The 25977-nt window shown below is 43.7% G+C and overlaps 1 protein-coding gene across 1 annotated transcript in view; it reads left to right on the top strand.

Moving 5' to 3' along the window:
• The window catches only part of LOC126210120 (esterase FE4-like), a 191939-nt gene that overhangs the window by 119240 nt on the left and 46722 nt on the right, over positions 1 to 25977 (top strand). Inside the window, exons 6-7 of the mRNA XM_049939263.1 lie at positions 6768 to 6942; positions 15637 to 15809. Of these exons, the coding sequence (XP_049795220.1) occupies positions 6768 to 6942; positions 15637 to 15809 (348 nt within the window). The remainder of the gene's footprint in view (positions 1 to 6767; positions 6943 to 15636; positions 15810 to 25977) is intronic.

Genomic DNA, 25977 nt, shown 5'->3' with positions numbered 1-25977 from the left:
TTAGGTCCCAGAAAAGAATGAACGAGCATCAATACTATCTCCAATGTTCTTGATTGCTGCAATTAGCTAGTTGTGGAATATACAACTGCCAAGTAATACCCCGATGCATTTTAACTAACCTCACATTCACCTCATCTCAGTGTGCGCAATGATGGAGCACACTTACCACTCTTAAGCTCTGCTAGTGTAAAATATGGCTGTTGTGGAGCTGAAAACTCTAGCTTCAGCTTGGCCTCTGCACCCTGTCCTAAGTGGGAAACATCCCTCTCTTCAGCACCCTGCTACAACCTGGAGCAAACGTGTTCTCAACAGCGACCCTAAGCGAAGTCCATCCTGACCTTACTCTACGAAACATAGCTGTTCTTTCAGCGCAATCATCCGGAGAATTCCAACCAATGATAATTTTATAAACAAGCTTAAAAATTTTCTGCTCTTCTGGTTTTTGTCATGATTAACCAACAACCATGGTGTGGGGAAGAAGGCAGAAAATCCGTCTCACTGCATGACAGATTTCCAGTGCTGGCCAACCAAAAGCCCTGCACATCTGCGAGCGTGGGATCTCGCCCCTTTTACCAAAATAATTACTATGAGCGAATCAGAAAATCCCTTACTAGAATTTGATGAAACAGTGCGGGTCAGTGCTCAATGGCTCCTTTCGTGCAATGAAGGCTCATGTTTTCACCTAGCCATTCTTGTCTAGCTGAGAAGGATTCATTTTCGCTTCACGCAGTTTTTCCTGCAAGTTGTCTGGCCCTTTGGTCTTTACAACTGTGCAGACATGGCACTCTGTTCTGCAGCTGCGTGAAAAATGGCTTTCAGCGCCAAAACAGCTTTGTAATTCTTCTGTTCATTCCCCTCGCGGGAGCCAGCTAAAAACCCCATCAAGGCTGCCAAAATAACAAGGCTGCCTCATTGTACCAATAGGAGAATTAGAATAATTAGCGTTGCAATCATTGGCAGACATGAATGTTGCTTGTAGTTTTAATTTAGCATAAACGATTTGAATTTACTGACTATAGGGATCTGCATACTAAATTATGAAACAGGTTTGTGACAGTTCGGTATAGACAACATCATGAAGTTATAACCAAGATTGTATTGTGTCAGACGTATGTTACGTATGCAACCAAAACCAGCGTCAAATTTCTTTCTTTTGAGACCCGCATTATATATTGTCACAGTAGGACATTAAGCAGATAATTAGTAAACAGTGCAATGCTTGATATTTAATTTTTGTATATAAGCTTATTTTGGCGTTACTGCTTTCATCAGTTCATCAGCAAACTATCACATTTATTTGTATTTTACGTAATATATAACTTATAAAAGGTTTCTTACGTTCGATGTTGTACTGACGTCCTGACGTTGTAAACGGACCCATAATATATTTTGTATTGTTCTGACAGTCACAGAATTTCAAGTTTGATAGCTAGTTGTTTACTCAAAAGTATTTGTGTTCTTGTAATTCATTTATCTATGTAATTGTTATTGACATGTTCAATTTTTTTAAGCTAGGTGTGCATGATATTGGTTTGTTCATTTAATATATCGTGAGGATAATCCTTAGTGTGTATGTCTATTTCAAATCCCTTCAAAACATTCATGACTGTAACTTTTGGGTTTTTGTGCAGAATTTGTTGTGTGTTTTCATGTTGTCAGCTTCTGAATACAAAAAGAAAACACATATAGTAATGAAGTCAAGAACCCCAAACCTTTACGGACAATTAAAGATACATAAGCCTCTGGCTGCTATAAATCCGATTGTTAACGGTATTAACAGCCTAACTTATTGATAAAAAACTCAACAAACTGTTGATGAAGAACTACACCATAATAAATTCCACATTACTTGCAAGAACATTAAGGAACATACAAATCCCACACAGTGATAACTTTGTTTCACCATAATAAATTCCACGTTACTTGCAAGAACATTAAGTAACATACAAATCCCACACAGTGATAACTTTGTTTCACTTGACATTACAAACATCTACAATAACATCCCTATACAAGAAACGATTGATACTATACAACATAATCTCATAAAACATAGCCATATGAAGGCATGCATGAAATAATACAACTTCTCAAAGTAACCCTTTCGCATAACTATTTCCAGTTCAACGAAAAAATTTACACACAACCAGATGGTGAGGCTATGGGAAGCAATTGTGTTGGAATCATAGCAAATGTATTCCTTAGTAGACTCTAAACAAATTTCTTCAGCTCACAACAACTATTTCTACTACTACCACTGTGTCGATGACACATTGCTACTCATACAAGGATATGATCACGACATACAAACAATACACCAGGAATTCAATAACTCACATCTAAAATGAAATTCACCATATGACTTGAAAAAAAACGGATCTCACAATAACCAACAACATCTACAAACATACTTTCGAAATCAAATTAAAAGCAACTGCTACAGATGGAATAATCAGCCATACGGTACATCTTCACATCAAAAATCTCACACATATGCATTCTTTCATTCTATGATTAACACAATCCTAGATCTGCCACTGGAACAGGAGGCCACACATAAATAAATAACTTCACTACTATACATCGCATGCAAATACTGTTATGACGATAACATCGTTCCACAGACGTACAACAAAAAACATACCTTAAAAAAGATTCCCAGAATCATAAAATAAAACTAAAATGAGAAACTACATTAAAAAAGAAAACCACCTGCATACCAACAAACTTATGTGGAAAATTATTCTGTATAATAAAAGTCCTACTAAAAAATACAAACTTGAAACTCGCCTTCATAACAACAAATAATACTAGCACAAAACTGCGTTCAGGGAAAGTCACACTCTAGAAACATTTAAACCTTGGAATTTACAGAATTAACTGCAGTAACTGCAGAAAACTTAAATAGCAGAGACGGGAAGAAATTTCATATTCAGATGCAGAAGAACACACGAGAGAGCCAAATAACAACCAGTCCACCTACATTACACACCTCAGAAATGAAAAACACGAAGTTGGCGACATTGGAAACGCGCTACACATCCTGCTCAAAATCCCAAAAGGTGCAATCATCAATATTTTGGAGAAATTTGAAATATACATAGACACCAAATATTACGCCGAAGATACGCTAAATGAGCAACATCCAGTTAAAGAAATTATTGAAATTGTATCTTGGGATAATGGATAGCAAAACATCAGAGATTACAAACACATCAATGGCAGTTCCACAGATACACGAACTAAAGCATCATCAATACCTTTCAATAAAAAACCAGCTGTCAAACGTGAAGTTCTATGACTGTCAGAATAATAAAAAAACTATTACAGTATACGTGCAACATCAAATCATTCGACAATTTTAAAACATTACTGAAAAAATATTGCATCCAAAAACTACAAACAGCAGTTACACTTTACATACAATTGACTGATGTCTGTTTACAACGTCAGGACGTGAGTACAACATCCAATGTAAAAAAAAATAGTTTATAAATTATATACCATGTAACATATAAATAAATGCGATTGTTGCAGATGTACTGATGAAGGCAATAAAGCCGAAATAAGCTTACATACAAAAATAAAGTATCGAGTAACATACTGTTTACTAACTCAGTGTGAAATATTACGTTAATTTAGAGTACGGCTCAAGTAGTTATGGACCTATTTACCAATTATAGGTGAAAACCAGCAAGTAACTGAAATTATATCACAAGTAGAAAAAGCAGTTCTCACTGTACTGAAAATTAAATGGTAGTGGGAGAGACAAATGGATAGCTGCTGCACCAAAAAAGTTCCTCGTTGGTTTCCAAGATTTAAGGAAAGGTTGACTTATTACATGGTAGGCAGGTGATAGTAGAAACATAGATGCACAGTGTATGGGTGAAGACTGTACTATGAGGAGAATTCTGAAGGACACCTTTATGCAGAAGTGTACATTGAACACCTGGTGATCTGATTTACTGGGTAAAGCCTGCCTTCCTGTCGTTTATTCATGGATGTTGTTGCTGTAGGCGTCAAGTGAAATTTACCATTAACGAGTTTTGATGCTTATTGTGTATTTGGGGCAAGAGAGCTGTAACGTCATAGAAGTGGGGAAAGCACTTAAGACAAGATTCTAAACGCAGAACACATGAAATCTGGCAACCATGCATGTTGCACCATTATCCCTGGGTCTACCATTTTGGATTCTGACATGGGAGAAAACCTAGGAAATCTGACAGCCACGTAGGCTGCACCAGTATCTCTGGGCCACCATCTTGGATTCTGACATCAAAGGCTTGAGAAAAATCTAGTAAATATGACAATCATTCAAGCTGGAGCAGTATCCTCATGTCTTCCACCTTGACTTGCCATCTTCAGTTTTCAAGTCAGATAGCTGGAACAGTATCTTTAATACATCACAGCATTGTCAACCAATAGGACAGTGCCCCACCAGCCCTACTTCCACAGTGAGAGAAACCTAGTAAATCTGCCAACCATACAGACTGGAGCAGTATCCCCATGTCATCCACCTTGGATCGCCATCTTCAGTTCTGAAGTCAGATGGCTGGAACAGTATCTTTAATACCAATGTCACAGTGTTGTTAACCAATAGGACAATGCCCCACCACTTAACTCTTAGAACAACAGCCCTACTTCCACGGGGATGTCATAGGGGCCAGGAGTAAAAACTGGCTGTTATGATTTTCCTGCCAAGTTTTAAATATCCTGCTGTTTTATACAAAGGGCAGTTGGTCTATGTCAGAGGGGTTTAAGAGAGAAAACTGGGAACAAAGTATGGTGACATCAGTGTTAGCATAATGTGGGAGGGAAGGGGTTAGGAAAGGGGGAAATCTGGCAACAACCCACAGCCACTCCAGTGTCAGTCACCCTGTATGCGAGGAGGGTTTCTGCGGTGATGAACTGCAATTGACAACTAGTACTAAAGTTACTGAATTGGATTCATTTGAGCCAAAATCACAGGGAATTCTATCTGGTTGATCCCTGACAATTGAAGGACAGTACACGCTAGGTATCTGCAGTGTGCAAGCACATGATCCTCTTAAAAGACGAAACCATTACCGAAATGTGGAACTGGAGAACATGTGTGAAGATGCTTTCTTGATGCTGCATACCCCTAAAATTATCATAAAACTCTATTTGCTGTGTGTTAACCCCTGTGTATGATCTGTACCTGACCATCTCCACACTCTGCTGGTAGGATTATCAGCACTTGTAAACATCCTGCACTCATCTGTAAATACCACCTGATGCCATGGTTCCTGGATCAATACCAGGTGTTCATTGTTCATCATGTTTGTGCACCACAGTGGTGGGGGCCAGTACCAAAGTTTATAATGGATACCTAGTGGTGAAAACCATCATGTGGATTGTGTACTGTTTTGGTCGATATGGCCCTCCCAGTTGCCCAAAAAGTGACACTAGACAGCTATGTTACTAGCTCCCTTAGATACGTACAACCCACATTTTAAAGGCAGCAGTCATCATCTGGTGTTGTTCAGCATGAGCTACTGCTGTTTTAGCGTTCATGACTGTGGAAACAACACACGAATAATTGATGTGTCCATGCAGCAAGGGACAACTGAATCTTTTATAATCTAATAAACAGAATAGCAATACAGTTCAGACTGAAAGTCAGTCTTGATGTTGCACTGGAATTTCCCTTACATACATGAGGACATGTTCACTCATTTGCATTGGGTCGCTTCATGATGGACGAAGTTCACAAAACTGCACTCAACAGCGAGCAATAGGATGCTTGAGGGTGGCCCAATACTGTGAGGTCGTGGTCGGCAGCTAGCAGTATGTTGCTGAAAGCTGGATGATGTCTGTAACACCATGATCTGTGATGAGCCATAGATGACTCAGTGATGGCTAGATTATTTGGACACTGAGGTGAGACATTCCTTTATCACCTTGGGACTGTGAACTCTGACTGATGGGCTGTTAGTTGAAGCTGGCATAAGCCTGGAGCAGGCACTGGCTGCAGAGTAAGAGGGCAGTGACTTAAATAGGCATCAAGGAGAAGAATATTGGCTTGGAGCTTCAGTGAAGCAAGTGCCACAGGGTATGGTGATAGCTGCTCGAGGTTCATTTGAAGGAACCTGGAGTGTATCTTCTGATGCAGAGTGTTTTCGTTTAACCTCTAGAGGAAGTGTTGTTTGCAGGTCAAAGCTACAGCAAACAGTGGTACATTACTGTATGCTTGATGACTGTGTCACAGGTGGTGTCTAAAGTACATAGTAACTACGATATATAGATTTTCCAACGTTTTAAGTCTCATAATAGATGTAGAATGTTGAAATAACATCACTTTGGCTGCTTTTCCCGTTGACAACTCTCCTTGTCATAAATTGGTGAGTCGCAAGGGGTTTTGTCACGAAGTAACCCATGTTCACAGAATGACTAGTGTACTCAAAACATACTGTTCCAGTCAAGACAGGGTACACATAATTCTCTTCTGAATTTCGTTGAAGTTATGGTTTTACCTTTATCTTAATTATATAACTGACTGAACTTACGAACTTTAAGCGGTTAAAACAGAATTGGGAAAGACGTTTCTGATACAAAATACAGAGACTGTCGAACTGTGTAATTGGTGGGGACAGTGAAAACACTTTCTGAGCAGCTCACGTTTTCAGTGTTGGTTAGTGGGGAAAGTTCTTGAAACCACCATTACGACAGACCACAGAGCTGTCAAGGCGGTGCCCCTACATGTAGTGTGGTGGCCTTCATCCCCTGATAACCGTCTGTTGTTGCAGGACAAGGCTCGCAGTGTGATACTCCCATTTGTGGGCACAGCAGTGGAGCCAGCTGATGCTGAGGGTGGGGCCTTCTTCCCGAGGGAGCCTGCCCAGCTGCTGCTCTCTGGGGACTTCCAGCACGTGCCTTTCATCACAGGCGTCGCCACCCATGAGGGCTCAGTGTTCGCTGGAGGTCAGTGCATGTGACAGGAATACTACAGTGAGTCAGCTGTGCATTGTGGCACTCCCTAGAGCGGAATTGTACGTGCCATTCTAAAAAGACTGTAATGATTGCTGTTGCCTCAGCATTGCAACTGTTACTCAATAGGTTATGTTTGAGCAAACTGAGCAAAAGTATCTGGACACTTACTGGTGGACATTGATTTGGGATGTGTCTCCTAATCACCTTTATGATTGCTTGAAGTCTGTTTGGGACACTTTCAATGAAAAAATGTTTGTGGTGGAATGGTAGCCCATTCTTCCTTGAGAGCGGAAACCAAACAAGGTGTTCCAATGGATTCAAGTCGGGACCCAGGGTAGGCCAGCGCGTTTCAGGAATGTTCTCGTCCACAAACCATTTCCTCACAGAAGATGCTTTATGTTAAGGTGCACTGTCACGCTGATACAAACACACATCATGTCTGAGCCGTTCCTCTACGGTACACAGTACACAACGCTGCAAAACGAGTTCCTATCCTTCTGTATTTAGCTTTTACATAAGCACAATAAGGAAAGAGCACTGTAACCATAGAAACCAACCACATACTATACACCACTTCCTCTGCAATTCACTGATAATACCACAGAGGGTGGCAGGTGACGTTCTCCAGGTATTCACCAAACTCGGACCCATCGAAAGGATTGCCACTGGATATGCTATGATGCATCACTCGAAGTCACTTATTTCCGGTCATTCGCTTTTTACAACACCTCAAGCATCACATAGCGTGGGCTACAGAAATGCGTAGCTTATGGGGAGTTGCTCAACGATTGTACCATATTCTTCTCAACTCTGTACCCACAGTAATTGTGGCACCTGGACTCCCGAGTGATTTCTGATGCTCATTTTGTCCGAATTGTTTACAACGACACTCCACAACTTGTCCATTACTACATGAGATGTCTCTTGTCCTGGTTTAGCTGTGGTTGTTCCATCCAGTTTCCACTTCACAATTTCCTCATCGACAGTCAACATTGGCAGGGTTCATATGTCCCTGATGAATCTGTTTCTCAGCTGGTATCCTGACTGCTGGGCTCTCCTGGCTGTCCCATTCTACTGTTGCCGCTTCTCTGATGACAACACAATACACTCTGAGTTTTTTAATCTGATGGGCCCACCTCTAATGAACTCTAGTGGACAGTTCTGTATCACATAGAGGTGTCCAGATACATTTGATCCGAAAGTACATTAAATCGTCCCACTTCTTAAGAATACTGACACTTCCAGAGTAATATTGGTATATTACTCCATTTACAAACATCAAAAACAGTTTTGCATCACCCTGGTTCCCAGAACTCCTGAAGACAGACATTGACTGTGGATATTGCATCACAGACATAGTCCCATTGACTCTTCAGAGATGTCAGTAACCCGACTAAAGATATAAACAGCCATGCATGAGCAGTGCCTATTAGACGGAGAAGGGTCAGACAGCCGATCAGTTCCAGTCATTCCACCAGGAAGGAGGTACACGGCTCGTGCTCTGTAGTTCAACCATGTCTAGACGGTCAATACCGCGGTTGGATCGCGTCCGCATTGTTAATTTGTGCCGCGAAGGGCTCTCAACAAGGGAAGTGTTCAGGCGTCACGGAGTGAACCAAAGCGATGTTGTTTGGACGTGGAGGAGATACAGGGAGACAGGAACTGTCGATGACATGTCTCGCCCAGGCCCATAGGTACGTATTATGGCTCAAAGGAACCCTGACAGCAACGCCACCAAGTTGAATAATGCTTTTCGTGCAGCCACAGGAGTAGTGTTACGACTCAAACTGTGCGCAATAGGGTGCATGCCCGACTCAAACTGTGCGCAATAGGCAGCATGATGCGCAACTTCACTCCCGACGTCCTTGGCGAGGTCCACCTTTACAACCACGACACCATGCAGCACGGTACAGACGGGCCCAACAACACGCCGAATGGACCGCTCAGGATTGGCATCACATTCTCTTCACCAATGTGTCGCATATGCCTTCAACCAGACAATCGTCAGAGACGTGTTTGGAGGCTACCCGGTCAGGCTGATTGCCTTAGGCACACTATCAAGCGAGTGCAAAATGGTGGAGGTTCCCTGCTGTTTTGGGGTTGGATTATGTGGGGCGACGTACACCGCTGGTGGTCATGGAAGGCGCTGTAACGGCTGTACGATATGTGAATGCCATCCTCCGACCGATAGTGCAACCATATCGGCAGCATATTGGCGAGGCAATCATCTTCATGGACGACAATTCGCGCCTCCGTCGTGCACAGCTTATGAATGAGTTCCTTTACGATAACGACATCGCTCGACTAGAGTGACCAGCATGTTCCCCAGACATGAACCCTATCGAACATGCCTGGGATAGATTGAAAAGGGCTGTTTGTGGACGACGTGACACACCAACCGCTCTGAGGGATCTACGCCGAATCGCCGTTGAGGAGTGAGACAATCTGGACCAACAGTGCCTTGATGAAATGTCGATAGTATGCACGACAAATACAGGCATGCTTCAAAGGAAGAGGACGTGCTACTGGGTATTAGAGGTACCAGCGAGCACAGCAGCCTCGACCACCACCTCTGAAGGTTTAGCTGTATGGTGGTAGAACATGCAATGTGTGGTTTTCACGAGCAGTAGAAAGGGCGGAAATGATGTTTATGTTGAGATATATTCCAATTTTCTGAAATCTCGGAACCGAGGTGATGCAAAACTTTTTTTTATATTTGTATGTGTACATGGCTTCAGTAGGTACTGTTGTTGTTGTTGTTGTTGTTGTGGTCTTCAGTCCTGAGACTGGTTTGATGCAGCTCTCCATGCTACTCTATCCTGTGCAACTTCTTCATCTCCCAGTACCTACTGCAACCTACATCCTCCTGAATCTGCTTAGTGTATTCATCTCTTGGTCTCCCTCTACGATTTTTACCCTCCACGCTGCCCTCCAATGCTAAATTTGTGATCCCTTGATGCCTCAAAACATGTCCTACCAACCGATCCCTTCTTCTAGTCAAGTTGTGCCACAAACTTCTCTTCTCCCCAATCCTATCCAATACCTCCTCATTAGTTACGTGATCTATCCACCTTATCTTCAGCATTCTTCTGTAGCACCACATTTAGAAAGCTTCTATTCTCTTCTTGTCCAAACTGGTTATCGTCCATGTTTCACTTCCATACATGGCTACACTCCATACAAATACTTTCAGAAACGACTTCCTGACACTTAAATCTATACTCGATGTTAACAAATTTCTCTTCTTCAGAAACGCTTTCCTTGCCATTGCCAGTCTACATTTTATATCCTCTCTACTTCGACCATCAGTTATTTTGCTCCCTAAATAGCAAAACTCCTTTAATACTTCAAGTGTCTCATTTCCTAATCTAATTCCCTCAGCATCACCCGACTTAATTCGACTACATTCCATTATCATCGTTTTGCTTTTGTTGATGTTCATCTTATATCCTCCTTTCAAGACACTGTCCATTCCGTTCAACTGCTCTTCCAACTCCTTTGCTGTCTCTGACAGAATTACAATGTCATCGGCGAACCTCAAAGTTTTTACTTCTTCTCCATGAATTTTAATACCTACTCCGAATTTTTCTTTTGTTTCCTTCACTGCTTGCTCAATATACAGATTGAATAACATCGGGGATAGGCTACAACCCTGTCTCACTCCATTCCCAGCACTGCTTTCCTTTCATGCCCCTCGACTCTTATAACTGCCATCTGCTTTCTGTACAGATTGTAAATAGCCTTTCGCTCCCCGTATTTTACCCCTGCCACCTCTAGAATTTGAAAGACAGTATTCCAATCAACATTGTCAAAAGCTTTCTCTAAGTCTACAAATGCTACAAACGTAGGTTTGCCTTTCCGAATACCAAACTTGGCAACTTTGATGTCCAGACTATGGGGTGCGCGATTGTCACAGTGCCACCGTCTAGTTCCAGTTATGGCCACCAGGTGCCGTGATCAGTCATCGTGATTCATGGTCTCCCACACCTGGCCAGTCGCAGTGCACTTGTTAACGTGCCAACACGAGCTTGGACAAAAGGAGCAGGGCAGTATTGATGAATATATATTATCAAAACAACAGTAATGCTGCAGCTACACTTCGCGAATATCGCCGGCTGAATGATAAAGAAGTTCGAATCAACTGGAGCGTCGCTCCGGGAAGAGGCCGACGACAGGATGAACCACAGGTGGTTGAGGAAATCGCTGTTGGTATGGCAGGCAACGCTGCGCGCAATTCCCGATCGTCAGGCAGTGCGCGTGCTGAGTCACGACAGTTGAACATCCCGCGGTCCACTGTACGGAAGGTGCTTCGAACCATTCTCAAATGGTATCCGAGCAAGATCTGTATCGTACAGCGTCTTGCACCACAGGATGCATAATGACATGTTGACTTCACTTTCTCGCAAGGATTCAAGTTGACAAGGGCTATCCTATGGACAGACGAGGCTCATTTTTCTCTGAGGGGTGAGCGTGAACACACAGAGTTGACGAGTATGGGGGTTTTCACCTCCCCTGTATGGTGAACGTGTCACCGTGTGCTTCACGGCTACGTTCAACATTGGACCGTTCTTTTTTAAACAACTTGGCGCTCAAGGACCAAAGAAGTGCAGTGTGACTGGCCGGCGTTACTGCGATATGCTTCACCAGCCTGTCATACCCGCCCTACACAAGAAAGACGCGTTGAACTCAACAGTTTTCAAGCAAGATGGGGCCCAACCACATATCGCTCATGAAGTTCACCTGCTTCTCCGAAACACATTTAGAAACGATCTGATTATCAGCCGATCGTTTCCAAATGCTTGGCCGGTTCCATCACCTGATCTCACTGCCTATGTGTGGTGTCACCGCCAGACACCACACTTGCTAGGTGGTAGCATTTAAATCGGACGTGGTCCGTTAGTATACGTCGGACCCGCGTGTCGCCACTATCAGTGATTGCAGACCGAACGCCGCCACACGGCAGGTCTAGTCTAGAGAGACTCCCTAGCACTCGCCCCAGTTGTACAGCCGACTTTGCTAGCAATGGTTCACTGTCTACATACGCTCTCATTTGCCGAGACGACAGTTTAGCATAGCCTTCAGCTACGTCATTGGCTACGACCTAGCAAGGCGCCATATTCATCAAGAATGTATTCTGAACTGATAATATTGTGACTCATGTACCGTCAAGAGCGACGTTCATCATTAAAGGATTAAAGTTAAGTATCAAACTAATTATGTCCGCTTTCTGAATTCTAATTCCTTGTCATGTTCCAGACCTCACGTCAGTATAGTCCTTCCCTCCTCACGCCAGCCTGCGTGAGCTAAAACGCGTGCATTTCGGCCTCCACTCGTAACACGGTGTCGGCTCTTCAGCCAACCCAACACTATGATTTCTGGTTGTGGGGCTACCCGAAGGACAGGGTTTGCCAGGGGGACATTCACACATGTGCTGATCTGAAGCGCAGCATATCAAGAGCGGTAGCCAGCATACCCACGGGCATACTTCGTTCTGCTGTGCAGAATGCATTCTTGGGCTTTCAGACTCTTCTGGACACTGATGGAAGCCGTATTGTGCTCTTTTGTAGCCCATTAAAGGTGTTTCAATTGAACTTATTCTGCATTGTTTCTCTTCCTCATATACTTCACATTACTTTCACCATGTTTGGTCCTTGTACGGTAATTAGTTTCCATGTTGTAACGTGTTAAACAGGGAAAATTTAATTATAGCCTCCCGGCATTTAGGTAACGATAATGATTCCTTGTGTGTCAATAGCCTGGTACAAGTCTTTCTGTTGGACGCCGTTCCGGCGTCTTGCCTTCTCCATGCATCCAATCGGCAAAACGGGACCTACAGTTTAATATGTGGAATCCAAATCAGTTGTACTTCGTGGCGACGCTTCACAAAACGAAGACTGAAAAATTCGTAGTTCGTCCGAGACTCGATCTCGTGACCACACAGTTTGCTGGCATGCACTTTGCCTCTGGACCACCTGCGCCAACAAATATCTAGATTATTCATCTCTATGTTTTGAAGAGTGAGTGCATTGATTTTGAAGCTTAAATTATTTACACCGCCAAGAAACCGTTGACTTTAGTGTTTGACATACATTTCAACGTGATACCTCTAACCGATCATGAGAAAAAAAGGCGATCTTTACAGACAGCCAAATATTTTGACTGCATTTACTTGAAAGCTTAAAGTTTTTACACCGCCAAGACGCTGCAAACCTTAATATTTGACATAAATTTCAACCAGTTTCTGAGAAAAACGTTGTCTTTACAGATGAACAGACAGACGTACTGACGGGCAATAATTCGCAAAGTAAATAAATAAAAGATATAATTACAACATAAATGTTTTAGGATTTTTCCTATTTTTCTTCACTTGTACTGTGAAACCTTCGTTCTTGTCAAATATCATGCTTCTAGTCAACGGGAAGCTCCCTATAGCTTTTGGTAACTTTGCAAGTATCGAAATATGTGACATGAATGACCGTATCTACTGTTTGAATTTACTTAGAAGCTTAATTTTTTCACACCACCAAGGGACAGTAGATGTTAGAATGAGACATAAATTTCAGCTTCATACCTGTACCGGTTCTTCAGAAGAAAGTTTCTTAAGAGACCAACGAACTATAAAGTGATTCTGTATGGGTGCCGTTTCTACCGACTGCGGTATGGAATCGTGCAAACAGCATTGTCGTAACGAATTATTTGTTACAACAGTAAATCGTATGTACTGTTTTCGTGTCATCAGTCTTCTCATTGGTTTGATGCTGCCCACCGCAGCTTCTTCTCCTCTCTGAAGGTCTTCAAATAAGACTAGCACTTGCGCTTTATGTTCTCGACTATTTGATTCACGTTTTCCAAACAGTGTCTTCTCCTACAGTTTTTGCCCTTTACTACAATGCAAGTTATTCCGAGATGTCTTAAGATTCACATGTACTGTGAAGAGCAGGCTGGTGTGGCCAAGCGGTTCTAGGCGCTACATTCTGGAACCACGCGGCCGCTACGGTCGCAGGTTCGAATCTTGCCTCGGGCATGAATGTGTGTGACGTCCTTAGGTTAGTTAAGTTTAAGTAGTTCTAGAGGACTGATGACCTCAGCAGTTAAGTCAGAGCTATTTGAACCATTTGACTGTGAGGACAAGAGTAGGCTAATTACACTACTGTCCATTAAAATTGCTACACCAAGAAGAAATGCAGATGATAAACGGGTATTCATTGGACAAATATATTATACTAGAACTGACATGTGATTACATTTCCACGCAAATTGGGTGCATAGATCCTGAGAAATCAGTACCCAGAACAACCACCTCTGGCCGTAATAACGGCCTTAACACGCCTGGGCATTGAGTCAAACAGAGCTTGGATGGCGTGTACAGGTACAGCTGCCCATGCAGTTACAACACGATACCACAGTTCATCAAGAGTAGTGACTGGCGTATTGTGACGAGCCAGTTGCTCGGCCACCATTGACCAGACGTTCTCAATTGGTGAGAGATGTGGAGAATGCGCTGGCCAGGGCAGCAGTCGAACATTTTCTGTATCCAGAAAGGCCCGTACAGCACCTGCAACATGCGGTCGTGCATTATCCTGCTGAAATGTAGGGTTTCGCAGGGATCTCAATGAAGGGTAGAGCCACGGGTCGTAACACATCTGAAATGTAACGTCCACTGTTCAAAGTACCGTCAATGCGAACAAGAGGTGACCGAGAGGTGTAACCAATGGTACCCCATACCATCACGCCGGGTGATACCCCAGTATGGCGATGACGAATCCACGCTTCCAATGTGCGTTCACCCCGAAGTCGCCAAACACGGATGCGACCATCATGATGCTGTAAACAGAACCTGGATTCATCCGAAAAAATGAATGTTTTGCTTTTCGTGCACCCTGGTTCGTCGTTGAGTACACCATCGCAGGCGTTCCTGTCTGTGATGCAGCGTCACGGGTAACCGCAGCCATGGTCTCCGAGCTGATAGTCCATACTGCTGCAAACGTCGTCGAACTGTTAGTGCAATGGGTGTTGTCTTGCAAACGTCCCCATCTGTTGATTCAGGGATCGAGACACGGCTGCACGATCCGTTACAGCCATGTGGATAAGATTCCTGTCATTTCGACTGCTAGTGATACGAGGCCGTTGTGATCCAGCACGACGTTCCGTATTACCCTCCTTAACCCACCGATTCCATATTCTGCTAACAGTCATTGGATTCCGACAAACGCGAGCAGCAATGTCGCGATACGATAAACCGCAATCGCGATAGGTTACAATCCGACCTTTATCAAAGTCGGAAACATGATGGTACGAATTTCTCCTCATTACACGAGGCATCACAACAACGTTTCACCAGGCAACGCCGGTCAACTACTGTTTGTGTATGAGAAATCGGTTGCAAACGTTCCTCATGTCAACACGTTGTAGGTGTCACCACCGGCGCCAACCTTGTGTGGATGCCCTGAAAAGCTAATCATTTGCATATCACAGAATCTTCTTCCTGTCGGTTAAATTTCGCGTCTGTAGCACGTCATCTTCGTGGTGAAGCAATTTTAATGGCCAGTAGTGTAGGTTCTTCTTGAAAAAGGAGAACTTTGTCTCTTATGCAATTCATAGTGCTTTGCAGCGCATACACGTGGATGTAAATGCAGATGTTACGAAATGCGACTGATCTGATTCAATGTTCTCTCCATTCCGCAGATGGGCCACCGTTCTGGATCCACGCGTCCAGCTACGCTGCGAACCCCCGCCTGCTGATCCCCACCAACCTGCGCTGCCCTGAAGCGGACAGGGACGCCGTGGCAGAGCAGATACGGCGCTTCTACTTCGCGGACCGCGAAATCGGACCCGACACCAAGCTTGACCTCTGCGCAGTGAGTTTTCCTCTGTTGTTAAGGCATGGTCACCTACCAGCGGTAACGCTATGTTCGCTCAGGTTATAGCCTCTGGCTGCATCCTTGGATTTCAAAAGACGGAATTTGTATAATACACTGATGTAAAAAAATCGGAAATAATTAATGTAGAGTAGCGATGTTCCGGGAATGCATTTGTCTACGTAACGTATTTAAGTGATTGCCTTCCAAGATTACAGGTTAATGTAATCGTGAGGTAAGCCATTGCAAATGTGAAGCGCTGGCACATTAATAACCGGTGTAGTAGCCAGAATGTTGAAGGCAAGCATAGAAGCTGCATCCATCGTGTCGTACAGGTGCTGCATGAAGAATGTTCCACTCGGTCAGTCAATACGGAGACGATTAATGCTTTTTGTGGATGGTGATGGAGTTGTCTTCTGATGATGTCCCTTTCGATTGGAGAACAGTCTGGTGATCGAGTAGGCCAAGGAAACTAATACGCCCGCTAAACCTGCTGGGCCGCCCGTGTGGCCGAACGGTTCTAGGCGCTACAGTCTGGAACCGCGCGACCGCGACGGTCGCAGGTTCGAATCCTGCCTCGGGCATGGATGTGTGTGATGTCCTTAGGTTAGTTAGGTTTAAGTAGTTCTAAGTTCTAGGGGACCGATGACCTCAGACGTTAAGTCCCATAGTGCTCAGAGCCATTTGAACCATTTTTTTAAAACCTGCTGTGCAGAACACGTAATAGGATTGCGGAAAGGGCCATGGGCTGAGGTCAGTTTCTGCTTCTAATTGTCATTTATTGCAATTTAATAACCTTTACAACCAAAGCGGCACATATCCGAATCTTTACCGAATGCAACTCTTTCACGGCTGAAGGCCTCCAACAGGTAATCTTAACAAGATAAAAATCCAGTTAAGATAGGAATAAAATAATTCCAAAACAACATACGCATAGTGCAATACAAATGGCTGAGGGCTACAATTAAATTCCAAAGTATTAAAATATATTACCTTAGACCTTTAAAGGCAGAAGGCCAACAACAAATCTTAAAAAATCAAAATTTCCATTAAGATGGCAATAAAACAAATTAAAACCCCAAAAAGCAACATACGCAAGGTGCAACACAAATGGCTGAGGGTCACAATTAAATTTCAGAACTTCAGAATATATTACCATAGATCTTTAAAGGCAGAAGGTCAGCATGTTTAACAACAAGAAATCATAAAAACCAACTAGTTAAAAATCCAATTAAGATAGCGATAAAATAATTTAAAGAAGCAACATATGCGAGGTGCAATACGAATGGCTGACGCACACAATTAACTTTAAAATTTTAAAATATATTACCATAATCTTTAAAGGCAGAAGGCAACAGTATTTAAGCTTGAAAGATAAATTTAAAAATTAATTTTGCAAAATTTTAAGAAAACAAACAAATAACCATAAGCCTAAAACTTAAAACAGCTGACAACAGATAATTAAACACCGGTGTAACTCAGAAGGCCTCCAGGGAGGTCGGTCTGCCCTCGTTCACTTAGTTAGGTGGTGAGCCCAATTATACTTGATGTGTCGGAACCCAATCAGCGGACAGCAACGCACCGACCGACACAACGACTTGCTTCCAGTCAATCAGTGCATGAGAACTCAAACCGTCAATGTTACAAGCGTGATAACCCACAATGGAGTATGTATTAGCTGTCAAAATTACACACCATGTTGGACAGCGACAACAGGTGAGGAAACGACGCTGCTTGAAATTACGCTATTGGCCAGGGCAGGTAACCAGAACACTAATGGCCACAAGACAGAAAATTCCACTGGTGCACTGAAAACGTAGTCGACCAAATCAAATGGTTCAAATGGCTCTGAGCACTATGCGACTTAACTTCTGAGGTCATCAGTCGCCTAGAACTTAGAACTAATTAAACCTAACTAACCTAAGGACATCACACACATCCATGCCCGAGGCAGGATTCGAACCTGCGACCGTAGCGGTCGCTCGGTTCCAGACTGTAGCGCCTAGAACCGCACGGCCACTCCGGCCGGCGACCAAATCAGTTAATTGCACCGCATGGCGGCTAAATCTCAGCAGTAGAACCACTCGATGTTGCTCACCGGAAAACCTCGCCAACAGCAAACCACCGAAGTGAACCACCACAACATGATTAGACGTGGCTTGTGTAGTTGAAACCAGTACTCAACTTTGACGTCCTGGGTCGGTGAACCACGAAGCTCGTAGTGATCGGACAGCTCCACACACCGTCCGACACAGTGCAAGGGCTGCCAGCGGCCCCAGCCGACTGCACCGCGCAGAGATAACTTCCCTCGTTCGCAACAACTGACCGACTCACTCTAGACCCCCTTGCCGGAAACTATATGCACCAAACCAAAGATGGTACAAGGCGCAAATATCGATACACATTATTGAAGAACCACGACGTAACCGCGATAAGTGCGGGAAACCAAAAACAGATAGACAGCGAAGTTCACTAAAACGCATAATTACGAGCGAGCAGGGCTCAGAAACACTTCGACAATCTGTAGAGCGTGTTGGGTTATAACAGGAGTGAATGGGCGAGCGTTATCGTGTTGGGAAACAACCCCCGGAATACTGTTCATGAATGGCAGCATAACAGGTCGAATCACCAGGCTGGTGTACAAATTTGCAGTCGGGATGTGTGTGATAACCATGCGAGTGCCCTTGCTTTCAAACGAAATCGCACTCCAGACCACAACTCCAGGTGCAGGTCCGCCGTGTCCAGGGAGCAGACAGGCTGCCTGCAGCGGCTTACCTGTCGTCCTAACCAACACACGGCCTTCACTGGCACCGGGACAGAACCAGCTCTTACCAGGAAACAACAGGAGACCTCCAATTCGCCCTCCAATGAGCTCTCGCTTGACACCACCAAAGCCGCAAATGGCGGTGGTTTGGGCTCAGTGGAATTAACGCTACAGGGCACCTGGCCCGGAGCTGTAACCGATCATTAACAGTTCGTTGTGTTACTGTGGTGCCGATTGCTGCTCATATTGCTGCTTCAGATAGAGTACGATGCGCTACAGTCGTACACCGACCTCAACGTCTCCCTTCTCAGTCTCGTCACGTGGATGTTTGGAGCCCGGTCTTCTTGCTACCGTACATTTCCGTGACCACTGCTGCCGGCCGGTTTGGCCGAGCGGTTCTAGGCGCTACAGTCTGGAACCGCGCGTCCGATACGGTCGCAGGTTCGAATCCTGCCTCGGGTATGGATGTGTGTGGGGTCCTTAGGTTAGGTTGAAGTAGTTCTAAGTTCTAGGGGACTGATGACCTCAGCAGTTAAGTCCCATAGTGCTCAGAGCCATTTAAACAATTTTTTTTAAACCACTGCTGATGATGTCTGGTTTGTGAGGCGTTCAACTGCGCGATTATCGGCGCCTGTACAAATTTTCAATCTTTAGACAGTCCAGTCTCGCCTCTTTCACAAATGATGATGAAACGACGAGGACACAAAAAAAAACACCCAATCCTCGGGCGGAGAAAATCCCCAACCCGGTCGGGAATCGAACCCGGGACCACTGCAACCAGCAGTTATGTGCAGTGTCAACATTCCTGCCAAGTCTTCCTGCAGTATCGCAGAAGGAACATTCAGCTTCCGGTAGCCCTGTTACACGACCTCGTTCAAAGTCAATGAGGTGTTGATACCGGCGTCAAAGACATTCTTGACCAACATCAATTAACTACGTCCAGTCTCGTAGCTAACTAACGCTCACGGCTGCTAAAGCGTGGCCGCGCGGTCTAGGGCACGTTGTCATGGTTCGCGCGGCTCCCCCCCTCGGAGGTTTCCAGTCCCCTTCGAGAATGGGTGTGTGTGTTGTCCTTAGCGTAAGTTAGTCTAAGTTAGATTAAGTAGAGTGTGAGTCTAGGGATCGATGACGTCAGCAGTTTGGTTCCATAGAAAAAAATGGTTCAAATGGCTCTGAGCACTATGGGACTTAACAGCTATGGTCATCAGTCCCCTAGAACTTAGAACTACTTAAACCTAACTAACCTAAGGACATCACACAACACCCAGCCATCACGAGGCAGAGAAAATCCCTGACCCCGCCGGGAATCGAACCCGGGAACCCGGGCGTGGGAAGCGAGAACGCTACCGCACGACCACGAGATGCGGGCGGTTCCATAGAAGCTTACCACAAATTTCTAAAAATTTTCTACAGCGTGTATTTAAGGCAAACCTGATTTGCATTCTTATAGTGATGCCACTAGCGCCACTCTTACGCGACTGGAGCCAAATCTAAATAGAAGTTATCTTCCAGATGTACAAACACGCCTACCATGTTTGGTTTATCTTGCACATCTTCTAGGTGTTGCAATGAATGTGTATGTACTGCGACCAATTTTTCTTTTCTAATACGACTGTATGTTCCATCTCTGTCGCTCCCGATGGGATCGATGGAGGGGTAAGTCTCTCCGAAACACACCTGACGTCGTTCGGTTACAAACTTCCGCGCGGTTTTAGTACAAACTCAGTCCGTGCTTGAAAATCTATTGTGCTATTAAACATCACTATCACTTCAAATTCCGGCAGGGTAAAATAAAACCCAGATTTTCAGCGTAGTCACAGCTGTAATTATTAATGCTCCACTTAGAACTATACACTATTGATCAATGGTATCCGGACACCCCCAAAAGCGGTGACACTTTCTGGGCAACCCACCCATCATTTTGCACGACAATGCGTGGGCGCATACAGAGCAATCTGTGGCTGCTCTGTTCGGTCGATGGGACTGGGAAGTACTGTACCATCCACCATACTCCCCGGACGTAAGTCCTTGTGACTTTGACTTGATTCCGAAGTTGAAGGAACCACTTTGTGCCATTCGCTTCAGAACTGCTCCAGAGGCAGTAGACCGCTGCATTCGCACCATCAACAGAACAGACTCTGGTAACGGTGTACTACGCCTTCGCATCGCTGGCTACGGGTTCTACACAACGCTGGCTACTTTGAAGGACAGTAACAGCTGCAAACATGTAACTCTATTGTATCGGCTGTGAATAAATAGTTGCTACTATATAAGTTCCAACCCTCGTAGCTCTTAATTTGTGCCGCTCTACGCCAATCGCACCCCACAGGTGGCAGTCACTGCGCCGTTTCCATGTAACAGCGAAATCAGTTGACAGACTTTTCAGTATGATGTCACTCCTAGCGACTTGCTAAGCTTGTACGATATTGCAGTGCTTATGTTATTCTGATGACGATGCAAAGTTCCTTTTGACATGCGTGCATGTCCAACGGAATAGGCACTGCGGCGATTCAGCCGTTACGGAATATATAAAATGAATACGCAATTGCGGTTAATGACAACAATCAGTATTAGAATGGAATGACAACAATGCCTGACTTGTACGGGAATATACAGGGTGACTAAAATTAAACTTTCAAAACGCTGTATAAATAACACCACTGCCAGAATGACGTCAAATTGCAATGGAGTATTATCGGAGAAGAGCGAAAAAGTATCAGAGAGAAAAATAAATAGTTACAAAATGCAGCATGAGATGGCGCTGTAAGCATCATGATTTAATAGTGGTCGACTACAAATGCCAAATCAATCGTACAACAATGCCTGCGTCGACCCACAGGATAGTGTCGGTGTAGGTGACTGGGACCAACGCAAGCGAAACACCTTAAGTTGCGTCCGCCTCCGTAGCGTAGCAGGGGGCCCGGGTTCGATTCCCGGCAGGGGACTGAGTGTTGTGTGTCTTTCATCATCACTGACTCGCAAGTCGCCGATTGGCGTCACCTAGAAGTAATACGGCGGCCGAACTCCCCCGAATCGGGCCTCCCGGCCAACAATGCCATACGATCATTTCCATTACCTTAGGTTGCCTTGCGCTCCGGATGTGTTATTGTCACGTGGTTTGGCTTCTGTAGTTCTTTTCTCTTTCCTTCACTCATCGACGTAAGCTACCCATTGCAAGTGGCTAACCATATCACTCAAGGTAGCATAATCGTAGGTCCTGAGGCCACATACCCTCAGCAATACGTAGTACAACTTCCGACTGACTAAATCCTAGGCATGAAACTCTAGCAGTCCGCTTAACTCTGTCTACATAACAGCTGAAGTGATCCTGATGACCTTGCTCGCGTCCTGAAAGCAAATGAATGAGCACATGCTTCCTCCTATGCGGCGCTGATCCCCTGAACATACTCTCATTGAATTCGTGCAATGTTTCACCCTGGACAGTGGCATTTTGCACATTCTCCAACAAGCTCGCCATCAACCTTTGTGGCTTTTATTCTAACAATTCCTCCTGTCTAACTTTTAAGGCTCCACCGTTCTCTTCCACTTTCACAAAATACAAAAAACTTAATTACCTGTGGAAATCAAAAACCGTTTCAAGGTCCTATACACCCTAGAACCAAGAGAAAACGTGGAGGAAAGGTGCAAAGAAATAAAGTCCATGGTACTAAGTGTAGCGGAGGATATATTGGGAAGAAAGAAGATAATGAAGAAGAGGAAATGGTTCAACGAGACATGCCAGAAGGCTACAGAGAAGAGAAGGAAGATGAGAGAGAAGTGGCTAGCTGATAGGGAGAATGAGCAGAAAAGGGAACATTTTATCAACACCTGAAGGGAGACAAAGCGAATCCTAAGAGAAGAGAATATATCTAACCAGTTTGCTAGAACAAGTTGAGGCAGAGAGCTAAACAAAAACGCAAGGCAATTCTTCCAATACATAAAAAATCGGAACCGTAGATTTTAGAGCCTAACTTTTTTCATTAGAGATAAGATTGGAAACTTGATAAATGAAAAGGAAAGAATTGTAGAAAAATGGAAAGAATACTTCTCAGAACTGTTGAATCGCCCAGACAAAGATGGGTTATTACCTGAAAACACTACGGAGGAAAGGAAAGATGAAGAAGAACGGGAAGTTAGTGAAGAAGACGTGAAAATGGCAATCAGAGGACTCAGAAACAACAAATCCCCAGGAGAGGACGGAATAACATCAGAATTAATCAAGGAGGGAGGTAAGAGCTTACACTTAGAGATATATAAACTGATCCAATTGATATGGGAGAAGGCGACACTGTCAGAAGAATGGAAATTGGCGATAATATTCCCAATACACAAGAAGGGAAGCAAAATGGAATGCGCCACCTACAGAGGCATCAGCTTGTTGAGTGTAACGTATAAGGTGCTGTCCATAATTATCCTCAGAAAATTGCAACCATTCATAGAGAACAACATACAACAGTACCAAGCTGGCTTTCGACCAAACCGATCGACAATAGATCACATTTTCACACTAACACAATTGTCTGAAAACCATTGGGAATACGATAAACATATCTACAGCCTGTTAGTCGATTTTCAACGTGCATATGACAGCATACACAGGAATAGCCTATACGATGCAATGCGGGACTTCAGAATCCCTGAGAAGCTAGTGAAAATGGCGAAAGGTTGTATGGAAGGGTCAAAGTCAGCAGTACGTTTCCGAGGAGCCACAACAGAAACATTCGCGATTGAGACAGGCCTCAGACAAGGGGATGCTCACTCATGTGTTCTGTTCAATGTCATCTTAGAGAGAGTAATAAAACAGTGTAGGCAACAGGAGTGGGCTGTAGAAGAGACGGACGGTAACTTCAATTGTCTCGCATATGCAGGTGACATAATACTATTAAGTGAATCAAAGCGCGAGTTGAAAGAAATGTACCAGAAAATAGACAATTATGCACAGAAGGTAGGGCTCAAAGTGAATCGAGACAAAACAGAGTTCATGCAGTTAGGAAGAAGACAAGTGCAGGTAGAATTTCTTGAGATAGATGGCAAGAGGTTCAAGGGAGTTGTTGTTGTTGTGGTCTTCAGTCCTGAGACTGATTTGATGCAGCTCTCCATGCTACTCTATCTTGTGCAAGCTTCTTCATCTCCCAGTACTTACTGCAACCTACATCCTTCTGAATCTGCTGAGTGTATTCATCTCTTGCTCTCCCTCTATGATTTTTACCCTCCACACTGCCCTCCAATACTAAATTTGTGATCCCTTGATGCCTCAGAACATGTCCTACCAACCGGTCCCTTCGCTTGTCAAGTTGTGCCAGAAACTCCTCTTCTCCCCAATTCTATTCAATACCTCCTCATTAGTTATGTGATCTACCCATCTAGTCTTTAGCATTCTTCTGTAGCACCACATTTCGAAAGCTTCTATTCTCTTCTTGTCCAAACTATTTATCGTCCATGTTTCACTTCCATGCATGGCTACACTCCATACAAATACTTTCAGAAACGACTTCCTGACACTTAAATCTATACTCGATGTTAACAAATTTCTCTTCTTCAGAAACGCTTTCCTTGCCACTGCCAGTCTACATTTTATATCCTCTCTACTTCGACCATCATCAGCTATTTTGCTCCCCAAATAGCAAAACTCATTTACTACTTTAAGTGTCTCATTTCCAAATCTAATTCCCTCAGCATCACCAGACTTAATTCGACTACACTCCATTATCCTCGTTTTGCTTTTGTTGATGTTCATCTTATATCCTCCTTTCAAGACACTGTCCATTCCATTCAACAGCTCTTCCAAGTCCTTTGCTGTCTCTGACAGAATTACAATGTCATCGGCGAACCTCAAAGTTTTTATTTCTTCTCCATGGATTTTAATACCTAATCCAAATTTTTCTTTTGTTTCCTTTACTGCTTGCTCAATATACAGATTGAATAACATCGGGGAGAGGCTACAACCCTGTCTCACTCCTTTCCCAACCACTGCTTCCCTTTCATGTCCCTCGACACTTATAACTGCCATCTGCTTTCTGTACAAATTGTAAATAGCCTTTCACTCCCTGTATTTTACCCCTGCCACCTTTAGAATTTGAAAGAGAGTATTCCAGTCAACATTGTCAAAAGCTTTCTGTAAGTCTACAAATGCTAGAAACGTCGGTTTGCCTTTCCTTAATCTATTTTCTAAGATAAGTCGTAAGGTCAATATTGCCTCACGTGTTCCAATATTTTACGGAATCCCAACTGATCTTCCCCAAGGTTGGCTTCTACTAGTTTTTCCATTCGTCTGTAAAGAATTCGCGTTAGTATTTTGCAGCTGTGGTTTATTAAACTGATTGTTCGGTATTTTCACATCTGTCAACACCTGTTTTCTTTGGGATTGGAATTACTATATTCTTCTTGAAGTCTGAGGGTATTTCGCCTGTCTCATACATCTTGCTCACCAGATGGTAGAGTTTTGTCAGGACTGGCTCTCCCAAGACCGTCAGTAGTTCTAATGGAATGTTGTCTACTCCCGGGGCCTTGTTTCGGCTTAGGTCTTTCAGTGCTCTGTCAAACTCATCACGCAGTATTGTATCTCCCATTTCGTCTTCATCTTCATTCTCTTCCATTTCCAGAATATTGTCCTCAAGTACGTCGCCCTTGTATAGGCCCTCTTCCACCTTTCTGCTTTCCCTTCTTTGCTTAGAACTGGGTTTCCACTTGAGCTCTTGATATTCATCCAAGTGGTTCTCTTTCTTCCAAAGGTCTCTTTAATTTTCCTGTAGGCAGTATCTATCTTACCTCTAGTGAGATAAGCCTCTACATCCTTATATTTGTCCTCTAGCCATCCCCGCTTAGCCATTTTGCACTTCCTGTCGATCTCATTTTTGAGACGTTTGTATTCCTTTTTGCCTGCTTCATTTACTGCGTTTTTATTTTTCTCCTTTCATCAATTAAATTCAATATTTCTTCTGTTACCCAAGGATTTCTACTAGCCTTCGACTTTTTACCTACTTGATCCTCTGCTGCCTTCACTACGTCATCCCTCAGAGCTACCCATTCTTCTTCTACTGTATTTCTTTCCCCCATTTGTGACAATTGTTCCCTTATACTCTCCCTGAAACTCTGTACAACCTCTGGTTTAATCAGTTTGCCCAGATCCCATCTCCTTAAATTCCCACCTTTTTGCAGTTTCTTTTGTTTTAATCTACAGCTCATAACCAATAGATTGTGGTCAGAGTCCACATCTGCCCCTGGAAATGTCTTACAATTTAATACCGGGTTCCTAAATATTTTTCTTACCATTATATAATTATCTGATACCTTCTAGTATTTCCAGGATTCTCCCATGTATACAACCTTCTTTTATGATTCTTGAACCAAGTGTTAGCTATGATTAAGTTATGCTCTGTGCAAAATTCTACCAAACGGATTCCT

Source organism: Schistocerca nitens, chromosome 10, assembly GCF_023898315.1.
Source record: "Schistocerca nitens isolate TAMUIC-IGC-003100 chromosome 10, iqSchNite1.1, whole genome shotgun sequence".
NCBI lineage: Eukaryota > Metazoa > Arthropoda > Insecta > Orthoptera > Acrididae > Schistocerca > Schistocerca nitens.
Note: the sequence above shows the minus strand (reverse complement) of the source record. Positions and strands in the feature narration are given on the sequence as shown.